This window comes from Schistosoma haematobium, chromosome ZW (assembly GCF_000699445.3).
Source record: "Schistosoma haematobium chromosome ZW, whole genome shotgun sequence".
Classification (NCBI taxonomy): Eukaryota; Metazoa; Platyhelminthes; class Trematoda; order Strigeidida; family Schistosomatidae; genus Schistosoma; species Schistosoma haematobium.
In genome coordinates, this window is record NC_067195.1 from 68,770,339 (window position 1) to 68,790,427 (window position 20,089).

General features: G+C 38.4%; 1 protein-coding gene across 1 annotated transcript; it reads right to left on the bottom strand.

Moving 5' to 3' along the window:
• Positions 1-291: 291 nt before the first annotated feature.
• DCAF6 (DDB1- and CUL4-associated factor 6) lies at positions 292-15,086 on the bottom strand. The gene is made up of 13 exons (XM_051212141.1): positions 14,983-15,086; positions 14,616-14,949; positions 14,478-14,582; positions 13,282-13,576; positions 12,472-12,779; positions 11,681-11,753; positions 10,341-10,389; positions 9,231-9,349; positions 8,809-8,936; positions 7,431-7,587; positions 2,884-3,032; positions 2,254-2,344; positions 292-586 (listed from the first exon to the last, which is right to left on the bottom strand). The coding sequence occupies exons 4-13, from the start codon at positions 13,556-13,558 to the stop codon at positions 510-512; spliced, it is 1,428 nt and encodes a 475-aa protein (XP_051072288.1). The 5' UTR covers positions 13,559-13,576; positions 14,478-14,582; positions 14,616-14,949; positions 14,983-15,086; the 3' UTR covers positions 292-509.
• Positions 15,087-20,089: the final 5,003 nt, after the last annotated feature.

A 20,089-nucleotide genomic window follows, 5' to 3' on the forward strand; every position in this document is an offset into this window, starting at 1 on the left:
ATCTTAGAAATACACCAAGGACAATTAAAGAAGCCAACATGTTCTTGACGAAGCTATTGGGCTCTATGAACCCATCATTCTAATCCGCTTATAAAGCAATGAGAATCATGCAGGATGAATAAAGATGTCTGTAGTGATGCAAGACGGTCGTACTGCCTAGTGTGTTACTAGTGGACATCCGTTCACATCATTACCTCGAAACCCCCACACACACAAGTTACAGCAGATATCTCATAACTAGGTAGCTAGCTAGTTTCGTACTTATGACTTGGGAATTGAAAACAGAGATAATTTCATTGTACTATACGGTCGTTCTTATAGGGATAAATGACTATTTGACGAAATACTAAATAACAAATTTTGTGGTAAGGGAAATTTAAAGAAGGGATAAAAGCATGTCACAGACGATTCGCAAAAACATGAATTTGAATCCGAATAAATGACAAATAATAAAAGTCAGTTGAAAGCACAGAGATCAAGAATCATGAAAAGTCACAGCCAGACGAGCTTCAGGTATTTGTATCCGTATCTCTTGAATCTGTGGAGTTTGTTCCTTCAACGAGCCGTAGTAAAATCATTCGTGCAACTGTACAAATGTAAGAACATAATGTCATTAATGTGATATTAATTAACAGAAATACATATTAGTTTACATCTCCCAAGGTTATAAGGGTTTAATAAAAGTGACACTTGACTTCTTGGAAACAAACAATGATAACATAAAGGTTATTCAAGTACGCTGAAACCCACGAAGCATAAAGTATCATCGTAAAGTAGTGAGGAATATTGGGATGATAGTACATCTTATTAGAGCCATATATATATATATATATATATATATATATATATATATATATATATATACAGAGCGAAAGTACAACTTATAAGGCTGTTACATATCCACTTCTAGTAGTAGGTTTTATATTGGATAACACTGTACAACAAATTTATTAATACTCAGGATATTTTGATAAATTATTAATTTTACAAAGCTTTAGTTATTGTATTAATATATCATATTTTTAAATTAAATGAGAGTGTGATAAACACTTATTGCTAATAAGATGATCACTCTTTATATAGTCCACTGTAATCATTCTGATTGAATAGTTTCATCTCTCACTGTGAATTCACTGTATTATACAGAAAATGCATTCAAATATTTATAGACTGGAAAATACAAACTCGACTGGCGAAAATATTATTAGATTTTCTGATGTTGAAAAATCCTAATCACGGTCAGTGAAAAATAATGTTGTTGATTATATTAATAAATTTAATTCTACGACTAAATTAGTTCTGATTTAGTGATAATCATTTTGTTGTTTAACTGCAAGAAGATGACTGAAGACAGAAATCTCGACAAAATTGTAGGTACATTATTCAAATTTATTTTCTATATACAGTGAAGCAATTAAACGAGCAACACTGAAATTAGGTGTGCAAAAATGAGGTTACGAGATTAGGAACTACAATACTCCGGGACAAAGTAGGACAAATAGTAATTATTTGACTGATTATACAGTGTTGATTGAAGCAGAGATATAGTGAAGAAGGCCATTATGAAGTTGGTTGATAACAGGGTTATATTTGAAGCTGTTTCAATGAGACAGCTCTTCGAATAGTTGTTATACTATACTGGTTCGACATTTACTTCAAATTTAGGATGAGGGATATATCACGATATTCACATTTGAATCAAGAGAAGTCTACGAACGCTTTAGCAGAGGAGGTTTGTACAGATTGCTGAATTCTATAATATACATGATGAAGTGATCTTAGTTACAATACACTGAGAAACATGAAGTACTGGACAGTTTTTCCGACCCTTATATTAATCATAATTATCTGCTCCCTTGTAAATAATTTCTCGGACACCCAGTGAAAAGACTTGATCAGTGGAGTTCAACTACGTTGCGTGTAAAGCAGTTAACTACAGATAGCATAGAAAGATGGTTGTAGAATATCGTGAATTGATTGACGTAAGACGTGCAAACCACAAAATGTTAGTTGAATAGTTTAAAGGTTGAGATGACGCGAGATATGAACGTCCTGCGTTTGATTCTTGGTGGAATCGTAGATATACACTACAACGAAGCCCCATAATAGGAACAGTTGTCCTGTGCTCCTGGTTTACGATGGTTGTCTAAAGTCAGTTCGTGATACCAATTATAAAAGTAAAATATGGTGTATAATGAAATAATAAATGCCTTTAGTTTTGATAGATGTAAAGTAAATAAAAATTGCACTCACCACGACCAGCTCGTAGACGTGCGATACTATCCAAGTGATTATTACCAGAACTTAACATTTTTTTTGTTCTTATTTCATTTGCTTGACATAACTGTATAACATTAATTAGTAAACGAATGAACAAATGATTTAGTGAGTTAAATGTTCGTCAGCTAAAATGAAAATCTACTCTTATTTTGACAGTCAGTAAGAGACTTAAAGTTTTCTATGAGTGTATGCAACGTTAATTTGTAGATTTTCTATCAAACCAGGTTACAGACTTTGTTTGTAAGTCTGTCATTGTGTTATAAAAGAAAGAACGACTCTAATTTTCCAAACTAATCATTTAGTTTTTTATGTTTATTTCTCTTCTCTTGGTTGCTGAGTCGGGAAATCATCTCACACTTTTCGCTCCTTTTTTGCACTGCCATACAAAATAACTATACAGCCTCCTTTCGAACCCGGATATTTTAGTAACTAATAATATTGAGTAATTAAAATTCGGTTAAATTTTCAACTTTCGTTACGAGTGATTAGAAAGCACAACCTAACATATAACAATAAATAATTAACATCATACAGTAATTTCGTTTTGTGTTTGTCTATCTGTGCAGAACATACTGATAAAGTTAGACAAGAATGTCAACAGACCTGACTTGCTTCTTCTTCATGTTGTTTTACTACTTTCATAAACGCTGATTCACCATGGTCATCACCGTCGTCAACATCACTTTGTTCGTATATATTTGGATCAGGTTCAATTATTTTTATGGACCGATCAATTCCGCTGACAGCAATCACTAAATCAGTTAAACGATTGGTAGATTAAAATATTACTGTAAGAGCAACAAAATAAACAAATACAAGTAGGTATTCTGTCTTCAGTTCAATTTCAGTCAGCTGCAACGTAGGACCAGGCACAAATATGCATCGGTCCAAGTTGCTATACCGCATTAGTACAAAAAAATGAACACCGAATTCATAGAAGTAATTAATTCAGTGGTATATATATATATATATATATATATATATATATATATATATATATATATATATATATTATATATATATATTACATGTTTGTTCTGCACGTCTAACGTTATTATTTATATCAAATTGATCATGCCTGTAAACTGGCGTTAATTCTGTAATTATTATTTTCAGAATATACAGTTATTATTATTATTATTATTATTATTATATAAGGGCATAGTACAAGAAGAAAGATTTAGTGCGTAGAAAGAAAGATATGAAGCGATTTTAATCTCTTGGTTTAAGGGAAGACAGAGAGTGTATACACCGACGCCATTGTGATCGATCCTCAGCCATGTCACCTACAGTCAGTCAGTCAGTAACAACGTAGAACATCGTACGTACGTACATCAGTTCGAGTTGCCACACCACATTAGCACAGAGATGCAGTGGTCGATTCAAATCCCGTAGTGGTAGAGGTAATAAGAGTATAAGCAGTAATCGGGAAGATTAGTGTTTGGAGATGTTACTTAAAGAGTACAATACAGTGAAATAAATTTCGGAAGAGAGAAAAAGAGACAAGGAGGAATAAGGAGATCAAAATTTGGGAGAACACAAAGAGTGTATGCACCTGCGCCATTGCAAACGATTTTGAGCCATGTCATTCAGGGTCTCTAACCATCGGTTGCTATCATCTCGCAGTCCGCAACGAGGTAGTCTACACCTACCAACATGACTCAGTCCACTTGTCAGTGACTTCATGGACTTGTGCCATGTTTTGGTTTGGCCGCCTCTAGCTTTCTTCCAACCTACTCCTATACCACTGAACATAGCACGTCGAGGAAGTCGGTCGTTGGGCATACGTAACACGTGTCCCAGCCATCTCAACTGATGAAGATTCACTACTTCACCAATTGATTTGCCATCCTTACCTAGTACCCGTTTCCTAACAACTGCATTACTTACTCGATGGTCCCAGGATATACGAGCAATATTTCGAAGACACATATGATCAAATACTAGTAACCTTCGAATGTACTCTACTCTTACCGGCCATGTTTCACTGCCACAAAGTAGGACGGAACGAACTGCTGCGCAATAAACACATCCTTTGGTTGATAGACGGATATCTCGCCTATGCCATAAATGACGCAAGTTGGTAAAAGCTAGTCCAGCCTTCTGTATCCGTGCTGAGATTTCGTCACACACCAGACCACAAGGGCTGATGAGACTTCCAAGATAAGTGAAGCGGTCGACACACTCAACTACTTCACTCCCTATCATTAGTTCGGGTGTCAATGCAACCCAATCCTGAAGCAACATTTTGCATTTCGAGGGGAAGAATCGCATGCCGAACATGCTTGCATTGTTACTTAGAGTGGTCAGAAGACTCTGCATATTGTCAGTGTCTTCACCAAATAAAACTATGTCATCAGCATATTTTAAGTCAACGAGTGAACCTCCTGGTAGAAGTTCAACCCCTGAAAATCTAGACGAGGAAAGTGTTATCTCTAAAAGTACGTCAATGACAAAGTTGAACGAGAATGGAGAGAGTGGACAGCTCTGACGAACACCACTTGAGGTAATCGATTCTGATGACAGTTCGGCATAAGCTCTCACTCGACCAGTTGTGTTCGAGTAGAGAGCCTTTATAAGGTTAATTTACTTCTTTGGTACTCCTTCCATTGACAAACACTGCCATAGAACCTTACGATCAACAGAGTCGAATGCCGCCTCAAGGTCGAGAAATACTACCATTGTGGGGCGTCTGAATGTGTGTCTGTGTTCTAGAACCTGACGTAGTGTGAATATCTGGTCTATACAACCACGTCCAGGTCGAAAACCAGCCTGATTTTCTCTAGTCTGCTCTTCACGAGCTTTGGCTAGACGTCGAAGTATCATTGAAGCTAATGTTTTAGACACTATATTTGTCAAACTGATTCCCCTGTGATTGTCACAAGAGGACTTTTGTCCTTTCTTAAAAACTGGCACAATCAGTGATTGAGACCAGTCAGATGGGATTACGTCCAGTTCCCAAACTCTACCTAAGACCTCAGTTAATCTCACTGCTAATACTGGACCACCATCCTTAAAAATCTCAGAAGTAACCTGTGAGGGCCTGCTGCTCTCCCTCGCTTCAGATTTCCTATGGCTTTTTCAACTTCGTAAAGAGTCGGAGGACCTACACTAATTTGCCATTCAGGTTGACTGGAGATCGTGGGAAACAGAATTGTGGCTGAAGGCCAGTTGAACTGATCCTTAAAGTGTTCTGCACATCGATCCAATCTCCTGGATTGAAAATTTATAATATGTCCATCTTCCTCTGAGAGCGTTTCGCTAACAGTCGGTTTCCTAATACCGGTTTCCTTAACAAGTCTGAACAATTGTTTACTATTGCCTATTGCCGCTGCCTTTTCCATCTCTCTTGCTTTCGCTACCCACCACTGTTCGCGATCATTGCGTAGGCTTCTTTTCAGCTTGTGCTTAAGGTGACTCCGCTCTTCATTATGTTCAGAGTCAGGTGGAATGAGTTTCCGAGCATCTATCAGTGCGATAGATGCTGTTGAGATCCAGTGTTGCTCCCTAACTTTACGGGTTACCGTACTAGCAGATATCATTGCTGTTTCCACGGCTTTTCGGATATCATTCCACTGTGTCTCGGGGTGGGCATCACATACATGGCTGCCTAACTGTTTTCCTAGTTGTTCCTGAAATATACTCTTACCTTGACTATCATTAAGTAGGGCCCTAAAAGGTTTCCTTGCAGCGTCTTTCCTTCGTCCAGTAAGACGCAAGCAAATACGCGCTCGCACTACAGCATGATCTGAATCTAAGCATGTGTTCCAGAATGAGCAACAGTCTTCTATAGAGCCCCTCCAGCGGTGGCTGATAGCGATGTGATCTATTTGGGTCCAACGTTGGGACGAATTAGGGGGTCTCCATGTTAAAAGATGTTTGTCCTTATGCCTAAAGTTAGTATTTGCAAGAAAGAGGCGGTTATCTGAGCATAGCTGCAATAGACGGTCGCCATTATCTGTTCTTTGAGCCACAACACTATAAGATCCACCCAGGTGTATTTCCCTATCGCTTAGTTTACCTACTTGAGCATTAAAGTCACCGGCCACTATTACTATATCCGCGCGCCTAACTTTTAGGAGGAGGTCGGAGAGCTTTCTGTAAAACTCATCTTTTACATCATCTGAGCTGCAGTCAGTGGGAGAATAGGCAGAGACGACGAAGAGGCAACGACGAGTGTCCCTATCTTTTCGGATCCTTACTGTTCCGTTCAGTCGGACAGCGCACTAACGACTGTCTACTGAGATCCAGGTTTCAGTAGACCTGGGACAGTGTTTTGCGCACTAGAATCGTTGGCTATGGTGACACTTGAGGGGGAAGCCGAAAGAGGAAGTTTGGAGTTGAAAGTCGATGTTGGAGGAATAAATAGGAATTGAAGAGGGAGGTTGATTATGAATACAGTGGTCTTGAGTGCTGTTAGAAGTATGAGGGCGGTTATCACTTCCCGATTGCCCAAACCGTGGAAGGGTTCTTCTGGAGGTACCTGAAATGAAATTGCATTAGAGGTGGTCATAGTGACCTGGGAGCGTGACCGCAGTGCCCAAAGGACAACTGCTTGAGGTCGGTCACAGAACCTTTTTATGAGTAATTTTTGTGTTAGCTCCGTACTTGTTGAGACCTTACCGCCGGAGACGGATATCCATGGGATAAGGCGAGGTGTGCATTTTTAGCGTCGACCTTTTCTAACCCCACCCCTCCTTGTGGGAAGGCAGCATCGCTGTCATGCTGGTTGTCTGAAAGAAACACCTTACTGTCGTCACACCTCTGTACAGTCAGCAGAACGATTTCGCCTTCGGACCTTAGAATTGTTGCTTTTAGTCTTACCTCTCTTCAGCCGACCTGTCTGGCATGGTAGGACCTTGAGGGACGGTTGTTTCAGCCAGTATAGCTCGGTTGCTTTATTACGATAGGCAAGCCCGACCACCACGTCATGGTAGCAACAACGGTCGAGTCAGTTCAATCTGTATGAGTGACAAATATTACACGAAAAAAATAGAAAGTAAAAGAGAAAATTTTCTTAACCTATGTCATAACATCAAAGTAAACAAACATTTATTGTTGGGAAAGGCTGTTAAAGTACGCATTTGAAGTAGATTAAAAGACACAAGACTACACGCTAACATAATCTACTAGTGGTAATGTTAACTAACTTGGAAAAAGAGGGTGAGGAATAATTCGATTTACTACAGATGTATCTGCTTTAATTGCAAGTGCAGGCTTTCCTGTATTACGATCCCATGCAATTAAATGACCACATTCAGATCCGGACAGAATAAAATTCCGCCCCCAAAATGTTGACACTTTGACCTGTAAATCAATAAAATATGGTAATTTAATTTAATTATCTAATACATAATGTACGAAGGTAAAATGTCTAACCCTTGGCTCAATCAGTAGAAAAATTAAGTAAATCATGATACATGCAATTAGACTAAAATTCTAAAACAAAACACAGTGGATGCTACTCACAACATTGCTTGTAAGTAGTATGTTGCCGAACGTAGCCTCAAAGTTGTTGAACAGAGTGAACAGTTTTAATACAGCGGAAGTACGGCATTGACAGAACATATCGGAAGACGCAAATGGACGATTGAAAGCTATGTATATGTACTGCCTTGCAACATCTCGCAATAACTACACATTCGCCTGTTCTTTGTCATGTTTTTTCAAAAGCAGATAGCTAAGTTCACACAATAAGAAAAAAGTTGACCTATTAATTATTTTTGAACCAAAAGACTCTTGTCTTCTCGGCGGGACTATATATGGACAAACTTTGAGTGAGGCCAAAGTGACCTTGAGAAAATTCAACTGCTTGGTATATTCGAGAGTGTAAGGCCTATGATCAGAAGTTACAAGTTATTGTTTTAGAATTATAGTCACAGTTTTAATTACGAACTGATATCAGTTACAGTACCAAAATACTATTTAACCACATGAATAAATTTTGAGCCGAAATTCAAGACTTGTTATCTTAAATCCTATTGATTCGTCGATAATTTATAGTCCCACTAGCTTCTGCACTTGTCCGCTAACGTTGGCTAGCTAAAAATAGGCAAATTAGAGTGCTCCAACACACTGTAATTTATATCCCGCTAGGAATTTATAAAACAGTTTGACAGGAACCCAATCTGAAGAGATTAGAAAAATGTAATCAGATCTAGAAATACAGTAATGTGGTAAGAAATAAACAAAAGCTACATCTTACTACAGCAATGTATAAAATTCAACTCTATATGAACTTATACGCTTTATTCATACGAATTAAAGCACTTAAGCAATTGGCTGATATTTTTATGATCTCTCAAACTATAACTTGCAACATCTATCTATTAAAGATTTGGGATAAATGAGAATTTTCAAACAACTTGAATATCATCCTACACAAATATTCTTATAGTACAATATCGTTCAGTGTTAAGGATAATTCAAATATAACGGATGAGATTTGATTTGAGGGAGTGGATTAGCATACAACTAAACGTGAATAGTATTAACAGAATTAATAAATGTACTTAGAAAACAGCATACCACAGTACTACAGCATTCACGACCACGATATTTCATTATTTCGCGACATCTTGGAGAAGAATTTATGATGTCAGAAATATATGCATCTGTTAAGTAATCGATGGGGAGTTTTTGTTCACGCTGAGAGCCTAAAGTAAAGAACAACAATTGACGAAGATGAATATGGACATAACATAAAAAGTAATAATCTACTGTAACAACACAAATGCCAATAATCTACTTTGCAACTCAAATTTAAAATGCAAAAAGGCCAGTGAAGACATAACACCATGATAAAAGTACCTACGCAATCACATCACTCACAAATTGTTGGTATTTAAATACACTAATTCCAAAAACAGTGAGAAACATATCTGTCATTTCGAACCCTAATAAAAAAAAACATCTGAAACAACAATAAATAATAAATTTATGTATTATACCTGTATAAGAAGTTTGACCAGACGTTGATTCGGCAGGACTTGAAGACACTGCTTGAGGTTCAGTCGATGCTTCATCCACAGCGTTTTCATCTGTTCTGGATCGATGTTGGGTGAGCCATCTGAAAGATATAACATCATATTAATTATCTATCGCAAAGCAGAGATCTGTGTGGTAACTTTAAGCATCCATAAAACTATGAAAATACTTTTTTTCGTAATAAAATTAACCTTTTGTGCAGTTTACCCACCATAACTTTACTAACTGACTTCTGTGTTACTGACGCACTACTTAATTGTGGTGGATTTTTATAAGGGTTATGGAAGGAAAATCAGTTGATCCAATCACGGATGTTTTACTGGATAGTGATGAGCAATGACACGTCAGCATTATACTAGACTTTATAGTTCATCTTCAACACATAAATACTAATCGATCTTACGTATTACGTTCAATATGTATCCTCTTGTTTCTTATGCCGTTTCGAGCCCAGCTTCAATGACTATGCTATGTATGAAAAACGTTTAATAATAATATTACAAATGTAAGTTTGAGCCGTTAGCAGCTGATGAAAAGCCTTGGAATATGATGAAACCCTATCATTTCGAGAACCTTATCCTTCACACTTTATATAAATTTGTCGATGGATCAGATTATATAAAATTTAAAGTCAGTGTTTGTTATTTTCGGTCCTGCTGTAGACTACTTGCTTACTACCCTGGGTTTGCGGTAGTGAGTTTCTTCGAACCACGTATTCTACTCACTGCACACACAAGGAGTCAAGAGTGTGAGAGTAATTGATTGATCTGAACATAGAGGGTTTATTACAGAAATCACACACATATTTATATCCTGAGTTATTGGAATTTTTGAGGACAAGTGTTGAGGTACACATAATAATTTCTCCTCAAGGTAATCTGAAATATCCTACGTTACATACGACAACGTCCCTAACACACTTTTGTACGTTGTAAGCAATGATAGTGTTCATAGAAAAAAAAACAATACATTAAATAGTATAATGATTTCGTCATAATTTATAGAAATAGAGTTCATAGAAGTAGTAGGAAATTAAACTTGTATTTCGCCTAAAAACGTAACAAGAAACTTACCGATAGAGAGCAACAGTTAAACGTATATTCGGATCTGAAATAAGGCTATCTGAAACAAAAATAAAAACAAAATTTCATCGACGATTAGTGGGCTTTCAGATCAAAAGTTATGTGAAAATTCATAATTTATGAAGACTGTAATATAAAGATGAATAAAATACAGACAGGCATCAAACGAATATACTTATTGAATAACCATGACCAAAAATAAGTTTTAGAATAAACTCTTAATGTCTCCATGTATAGAACATAGATAAGTAGGGACACTTGGAGATTTAAAGCGCTAATAATTTGTTCTTGTTTATGTAAACAGTAGGGTAATTTTAATTGCCTTCAATATCCTCAATCTTTGGTAAGTGAGCTTGTAGAGGCTAATTTCCCCTACACCTGACTCCAATGAATAGTATCTCGTTAACTGAGTATTTAACGCACGCTAAATCTCCTAGTAGGATTATGGATTTACTCGAGATTATTCAATACCTGAATACGAGTTATAGGGACAGTTTATTGTTAAAGACTGGTAAAATCCGCAAGTGTGCAGGAAGCAAGCACATAAGGAAACCGATAGAGTATGTGTTAAAAATCCATATATATTTATGTATTAATTGGTTGTGGATAAATTATTGATTGTTTGTGTGTTACAACCATAGGGAGAATAGATTAAAGAATGATGTGCAGACACGCGCTCAATCAGATTCACACAGCAATTTACATAGTGTATTAAGTATCTAAATTACAGTGGGCAAACAAATAATACAGTAGTTGAATGGGTTTAATACAAGCTAACCTACATGACCTTTCCATTGTATAACCGTGAGTTCAAATTGATTATACACAAGCAATATGTAACTGCTATTACTATCAGGATGCAAATCTGAAACCTCAGATATAAAAGTATAATGAAGCTTGTATACTTCCTATCAGCACAAGTGGCCTTTACTCCCAACTTGATCGGACAAGAACATTTACATACGAGTCGGTAACAGAGGGTTATTTACCGGAGTGTCATATTGAGAAATCCATTTTGGACTCGAATACATGAACAACAATGTGGTGTAGGAAAACGGTTGAAGTGACTTGCAATATTCAAATAGTGAGTACTGAATTCCTCTTTAATTATCATACTTATTGATCCTCGCTACCACTGCATTATAACTATTATAGTTATGTGACAAATGAAGTAAATGAATACAAAGAGAATCGTAACAGTGACGGGATAACACGAAACTGTACCAAATATTTTTGTGATAAATGCTAGTAATACGAGAGTTAATATATAAAACTAACGGCTTCTTTACCAATATTGAAACCAAATCTATAAATCTCGTGTGAAATCTTACCTTCCGATGAGCGAGGAGATTCTGTTTCCGATGATGGACTGCATGTATCCGTATTCGGTAGCCAATCAGGTCGCTTTAATAAATAACAGCCAAAAAAATTATTGGTCATTTAGTTGGATGAAAATAAAGAGAATTCAACAAAGAAAATTTTCTTTTCAACGAAGTCACTTACTTAAGCCGGACATTCGTATTTAGAGTTGCTTGGTAAATATATATGTTTCCAAAAGGATAGAGGAGATCGCACCGTAAAGTAATCCAAGATTTTAAATATGATCAAATAACTTAGTTACCAGGTAAAAATAATTACTATGATGATATCTTAGACGCTAACAAAATAACTAGTTAAAAGATTGGCGTATGAATGCCAGCTAATAGTTCATGACAGGTTTATTACTATAAAGGGAGATATCAATGTAGCATTAACGCATCTACTGACGCTCTTGAATTCAAGTTGTGCCTTGGAAGAGCACGACTACAGTAACAGACTATTTGAAAACGCGCAAAGCTACAAAACAAAGAGCGTCACGGTAGAAAAGGTTACTGAATAAATAAGAACCAAATGCGACAGGAAGTAGATCGTCTGTAAGTTTAATTAAGAAACCACTTCCATGATACATCCGTGAAGTTTATCATTTTATTACTTACAACGATCTGAGATAATTATACAGTTAGAGGGAAACCCAATAAATCCAGGAGTTGTAAAGAGTATTTTTACAGAGTGAGGGAAAGTAAATCAAGTAAAAGTATGTTAATTCACATTGATTTTGAAAGACTGTTGCATAAAAACATACCTGTACTTCAGAGTCGCTAAGCGTTTCTTCTGAACAAAGATCATACAAGAAAATAGGGGCATACATATGACTGACAAGTAAATGTTTCCCACCAAGATTCGACGAAAGTGACTGTTTACGGCCAGTAGGTAACCAAAACTGAGTATGATCCTTGTCATAGATAGGTTCAAACTTGACTGACGTTATATGACCTGGTCCATAATCTAATCTGAACGTTTTGGTCGAATTTATCTTCGCGGGTAAACCAAGAGGTCTGGCTACACGAAATGGCATAGGTTGGGGTGGGTCGCCCACAGCTGCGGAGGACACTATAAAATCAGACGTTAGTTACTGAAACAATATGGATCCGTAGTTAAACGAATGTTAAGTAGAAAGTGATGTGAACAAGCTTTGATAATCGCAACTACTATTAAAAAATAACGTTCTCTAATAATATCGAATGTCTGCAAGGTTATTACTAGCAAGAAAGCTGGTCAGTATATTGCCTTTTGATTTGCTATAAACGTTTATTAGCCAAACGTTAAGACAGCAATCAAATTGACTGGTTTACCAGGTACATAGGTGTGAACCACACTTCAAGTGTGAGGGGAAATGATACTACCCGGTCGCACAAACGGAAGCAAGGTCGGGAGAGGTTCAAACTTGGGACGTAGTGGCCGAAAGTTGAACCCGTTGACTAATAAATCAACGCTCCGCTGAATTTAGACGCTATATAGTAAGTAACTGAGCATGTATATGCAGACTGAAGATGAAGGATCACGGTAATGACTGTGGATTTATTATTGGGTACTAATTGAATAGTGGACTCACAAGTGGAAACGAGCTTTCGAATATCGAAAAGACGTACAAAACCGTCGGCAGTTGCCAGCGCGATTGAACGACATCCATTCAAAGGATGGATATCACCAGCAGTTACTGGAAAATGAAACTTTAACTGATTGACAACAGAAAAATTTGAAACCCATGGTGAGTTTGTGTTGTTGAAGCATCCCCGACTACAACTCGGACTCTTGTGCACGGAGGTGATTCTGGTATCCAGAAGAGTGGCTGAATGGTCATGAGATAGTGTTATAAAGCAAGTAGGCATTTCTTGCAAAGTAAGAATCTGAAAACAACACCAAAACGTTTGCTAAACAACCATGATATAGTGTAAGTAAAAAGGTATAAAATCAAACATCTGTAAAGCAAATAGATATTGTTTTAGTCAACTAAACAACAGGGCAATTTATCATATGTTTAAAATCCAACTACCTAATCTTGTTTTAAGTTTCGTTGATGATAACTGTTTTTTCATTCACGTTGATAATCTAATTGGCTTTATTGGTACTCTTAATAGAGGTAGTTGATCCATTTTTTGAGTGAACGCTTTAGTAATGTGAGCTAATCGCAATCATAGGTACACAGGACAGAAAGTATCTTCATAACATATAAAATACTGAAACTGGACACTAAGATAAAACAATTACGACAATGACTATAAAATTCTCTTATACAGACGCTTAAAAGATCTACTTGACTAGACATCTTATCAAAATAGCATGCCCTTTATCTACCACTTGATATATTTTCTCGCTCATATTTTATAATTAAGGTCTAGCAACAACACTAACAAGTACCACCTGAGCTGGTGTTCGATAACGAAAGCACTCAGTGGTGAGAAATACACATATCGACAGGAATCGAATTATCTGATTATTAAAAGGAATTCTCGTTTCCACCTAGACAGAAACTACTATGCTCTTTTACCATTCGAGACAGTAGGTAGTTTTCGAAAAAGAAATAATAGTTTCTTCAGGCGTTCCATTCCCAGTAGTGCTTGCGACAGTTAGCACCCCCACTACTCGGCGTGGAACAGCTTGTTTCGAAAACGAGGTTTTCATAGGAGCACTGACTAACGAACAGGGATATAAATATACATAAACATAAAGACACTTATCGGGATTAATAACAAATGGAAACGGAAACCAAAAGTAGAATGCAGTGAACACTCATAGACTTAAACTCACGTCATACACGGCAAACGTGTGACAGAAAATGTTCTTGAGACTATCCTTTATACTAGAGTTGGGATTAACATGGGTGACACAACCGCATTTAAAGCCAACAACTATCTACGGCAATTAAAAATTTGACTTGAACTTTACTTCGCTTCCGCAAGAAAAAGGGAGAAACTTCGCTGTAAAAATGTTACTGTACGCAGGCAACTTTAAATTATAGGCGTTTTGACCTTCAGAATCCTGATTGAAAGGAGAAACCGTTATTTTTAAACTAATACAGCTAACATAATAAACCTTTGAAAAAGCGTTAGCAATAGCGATACATCTGTCATCTGAACCCGACAAAATATACTCCCCGCGATCATCCCAGCAGATAGTATTAACCTGAAATACGAGGTCGGTGAAGACAGTAAACTTACACAACCACTGTGATAGCACAACTCTGACTTGACTTTCAGCGAATGAAAGTAATACAAGTTATCTATTCCTTCATTAAAGATCAAAAAGTACATACCTTTCCATATCCATTCTTTGTTCACTGAACCTGCAAACTCATAGTTTATTCGGCCTGAGTACATCAACGTAACGCCCCATCTAAACACCCCTCCAGCTAATGACCTTTAGTGACCTACTTTTATCAAGAAAACGCGATTGGCTTAATTGAAATAATTATTTTTATAACCAGTTGTACCAGTGATTGTTTTACTGTACCTGTTTTTTAAGTGTTTTAAAGACATTCTTCTTTCCGTTGATTGTGATGTTGCACTCACGTTTGCTCAGTGATTCCGCTTGTACTCCTTTGGCACGGTCTCGGTATTCGTTCGATACCACGAGATTGCTAACAAATATATCTCGCTACAACCTCCAATCGCCTTCTGATATCTAGTACGTAACCTTCTTGCAGTGATGTTCATAGTCAACCACGACTTGACGCCACTCTACAACCTCAATGTAGTGCAAGGAGCAAATAGATTTGGAAGCACAGCAGCCTGTGGAGCATACGTTCGATAATGTAATATACGGTCCCTTAACTTGTTATTTTTCTTGGAGCACTTGCGGATTTGTCTGTTTGTTCTGAACTATTATGATGAACTCATTTATTTCAGATTTGTGATCGTTCGTAATAACGCATCCAGCCATAAAAGATGGTGCTACACGGCCACGCGTATGCAGCCTCTGCCAGGAAAGTCCTACTCACTGCCTTCTTGTGACGGGGGTGTTGTTTACGAAAATGAGAGGACGAAAAGCGAATGTCCGGCGCTTTAACCGGATCTCAAACCAATGGTGCACATAGGCTCCAGTATCCTGCGGGAACAAATGGTGTATGGACCAATTTTTGGTCACCGGCTACCATGGGACTGCATCTCCTTACGATGCTTCACTGTCCTGTGGGTTAGACCTTTAGGTCAAAGGCTCGGGGTGTGGCCCCCTAAGATAACCACCTGCTTCGGTCTGGGCACCCGGACAGTATCATAGCCCACACTCAAATGATGAACTCTCTATATCTATGGAAACTACTTCTCTCGCTTCGGACAACAATCAAATGATTCAAATTATTATCATTACTATTATTGTCATTATCATTACTATCATTATTATTATTATTATTATTATTATTATTTACTACGACATTATTCACCCTCTTTTATTCCTTCTCCGTCTATACTTATTTTTTCGACTTATACAGCAGCTCGTCTTTGGTGGAAATTTGACTCGATCTAAACGTTCTCGAGTCACTGTCCGGTTGAAAAGTGTATGTTACCACCGAATATGAGTACTGAAGCAGTGTTTTTGAAACCACGTGCACCATTCAAACTGGCTGCCTTCAACGTTCGCACACTTATGCAGGTTGGACAACAGATGGGGCTGACTATGTCTTTAGAAAGTCTTTATGAATTCTACCACTAGTTAGCTGTTCTTCTCCAGAAAGTGCGTTCGACAGATATTGTGGTACTAGCCGGAGACTTGAATGCTCAGGTCGGGCGTCTAGGCACAGAAGAGAGTCGTTTAGGTGGCCGATGGGGACTCGTTGGTCGCAGGTCAGATAACGGAGACCGTCTACTGCAACTTTTCACAGACCACAACCTGTTTCTGGCTAGCACTAACCTCCGGCACAGTCATCGCCAATGTGCCAGCTGGCGTCCTCCCTCTGCATCTCAAGCCTGGACTCAGATTGATCACATCGCGATCAGCTACCGCTGACGTGGTTGTGTACAAGACTGCCGCTCCTTTTGTAGTACCTATCTGGACTCTGACCATGCTTTGGTCTGCGCCAATCTTACCTTACTTTTCAGTGGACAACGAAGTGACCGCCACCAAAGGATTGATGTTAGCAGGCTGGTTGCAACTTCTGTTGCAAGTAAGTATCGAACCGAGCTAGTTTCTAGGCTAGCTACCATTCCACCGAAAAGTATGGATGAGCATTGTTTGCAACTTCATGACGCCATGAAAATGGCGGGTACAGTCAGTTGTGGGTTCGCAAAACGTCCCGCTTATAAGCACTGGTTTTCTTCAGGCTCCTTACAACTCATTGAAGCCCGTCGGTCTACTCCGGGTGACCGTGAGTTTGACCACGAACGAAGGATGTTACGTAAGGAAATTGGGCAAAGCTTGCGTGAGCACCGAGAAGTCTGGTGGTTGGAGCGTGCTAATGAGTTGGAAGCAGCAGCTGCATCTGGTAATTACCGGAAGCTCTTCCGACTCATCCGAGCCACTGGCAGCAAGAAGTCTGGTGTGAGCTAAACAATCTGCGAGGATGATGTGATGCCAATCACTAACATCCATCGACGTCTTGGAAGATGGGCCGAATTCTTCGAAGGGCAGTTTAACTGGTCTGCTGCTCCGGCAACATCGGTCAGACTGTCCTTCCCTCCATGGCCGGTGATGACTGAGCCACCAAATGAGGCGGAAGTCCGCAAGGAACTCCAATTTTTGAAGCGTTACAGATCACCTGGCCCAGATGACTTACCTCCGGCTCTTTTTAAAGATGGTGGTGACTTTTTGACTAAGGAATTGACGACGTTGTTTACAAAGGTTTGGGAACTAGAGAATGTACCAACGTCATGGAATGAGTCGATATTTGTCCCTATCTTTAAAAAGGGTTCACGTCGTTCCTGTAACAACTATCGGGGGATAATTCTACTTCCGATTGCGTCCAAGCTATTGGCTTCCGTCATACGTCATAGGTTGTTCAAAACCCGAGAGATTGACTTGCGAGGAGCAGGCTGGTTTTCGTTCCGGTCGAGGATGTATTGATCATATCTTCACCCTCCGCCAAATGTTAGAACACCGTCATGATTATCAAAGGCCAACAATCGTTGTGTTTCTTGACATCAGGGCTGCCTTCGATTCGTTGGATAGGACTGTTCTCTGGGATTGTCTATTGAAGAAGGGTGTGCTTGAGAAGTTTATTAACATCCTAAAGGCCCTATATACAACCACCTTTCTCCATTGTGTCATTCGAGCAGTGGGGTTAGACAGGGTTGTGCGATCTCACCATTCCTCTTCAATTTTGCCATCGATGGCATTCTGGAAACAGCTCTGATAGATGTAAGTAGTGGCGGTGTGGATCTGATGCCTGGAGAAAGACTTTCTGACCTTGGCCATCCTGATGACATTGTCTTCCTGTGTGATGATATCCATGCCATGCAATACGCACTTAATCAGTTGTCAATCAGTGTCCGTAGGTACGGTATGAGCTTAGCACCTTCGAAGTGCAAAGTACTTCTACAAGACTGGCAGGATCCTAATCGTGTATTCATCCTGGATGGTGAGCAGATAGTAGTTTAGAAGTTCGTGTATATAGGTAGCTGCATAAGTGTTGGTAGGGGTGTGAGTGATGAGATCAATGTACGTATAGTGAAAGCCAGAGCGGCTTATGCCAATCTGGGTCATCTTTGGCGCCTTCGTGATGTTAGTCTGGCTGTAAAAGTTCGGATCTACAACGCGTCGGTGAGAGCAGTTTTGCTCTATGCTTGTGAAACCTGGTCTCTCTGAGTTGAGGATGTTAGACGACTCTCTGTGTTCGATCATCGCTGTCTCCGAAGGATTGCTGACATCCAGTGGCAACACCATGTTAGTAGTGCAGAGGTTCGGCATCGTGTGTTCGGGCAGAGAGATGATAATGCAGTCGATGTCACCATCTTGAAACACCGACTCCGGTGGATTTGACATGTTTTACGAATGTCGTCCCAGAGAATTCCACGTCGTGCATTATTTGTCGACTCTGGGACTGGTTGGAAGAAGCGGATAGGTGGTCAGTGCATGACATGGTGTCGTGGCATGAAAGAAAGCTGCAAAGGACTGGCTTCTGTTGGTCCTTCACGACTCCCTGGTTGGGGTCCGAGAGATGGTGCTACACAGTGGCTAGAGACGTTATCAGATATGGCTCAGAATAGAAGCCAGTGGCGATCCTGCTGTAACCTTCTTTTACTTCATAAAAGATGGTTGTGTCTCCCTTAACTGAAAGATTTTTTCTGATTGTACCTTTCCCCCATTTTTACCATTATTATTATTACATCACCTTACATCATTCTCTTCGTTATTATTCTCTTTTTTTCCTTCCCCTTAAATTCTCATTGTTTTGTGTGGCGCATATATATTTGGCACATTCTTGTACCAATATTTATGTGTTCAAATAAATAAATAAACTTTTTACATCGCTGTCATTATATTTGTTACTACAACGGGTCAAGGTCGGGTAGAATGTACGGAATTTATACTGGATATATTAGAACGGGATTACTAAACTAATGAATTCAGATGGCTACCTTAAACCATATTTCCGAAAATTGTTTAGCTCTTAATTAACTCATTTTTAACTGTTTTGTTTTACTTCGAATCACCCATAATTGATTATCCTTGTAAAGCCCTTATGTAACAATATTCTTCGAACTCGAACATGTACATCGTCGTTATGTCCTTAAAGCTAATGAGTACCTGCCTTATAGAAAAAAAATATAATTGTTTTTCGTATGGTGTTTACAAAGTATCAGTTTATTTTAGAATGTGAAATAAGAAGACAGTCATGTTATCTCTAACATAGTACACTATTCACTTGGTGTTGTTTGTTCACTTCCCACTGTTATTTAGGACTGCAATTGTCCGTCTCTTGTTGGCATATGTGCATCCTGTGCGGACTGCCACGATATTGCCTAATGTCACAAGCTTTATAGTACACTATTACTTCCTTAATCGTATTTTAAAATGCCTGAAGTTACCAATCGGTAGTGTAGATTTATAAAACGTAGGTGGTCAGTCGGCAAGGAATTGCTTTTGGGTTGTAAAATTTTCTATAGAAAAATAGGACCTATTAGTTTTAAAGTCCAACCTACGTAATTTGAAGATTTTGATGATGTCACTGCAAATCCTTCTGTATAATCAGGGAAATAAATTGAATTTGTTGGCTTATTCTTGAGAGAGTTTACAATTTTTAGAGGTCTGTATGATCACAGTTGAATGGTTTTTTTTAGCAACAAGCAGTGATTTTTGAGAGATAGTAAAATGCATAAATCACTCAAGCATTTTTTTTGAACGAACACTGCATATAGTGTAATTTCTTGGTAAATAGGTGAACATGATATGTTTAGTACTGCTACCACTCTTGCTTTTATTTATGCCTC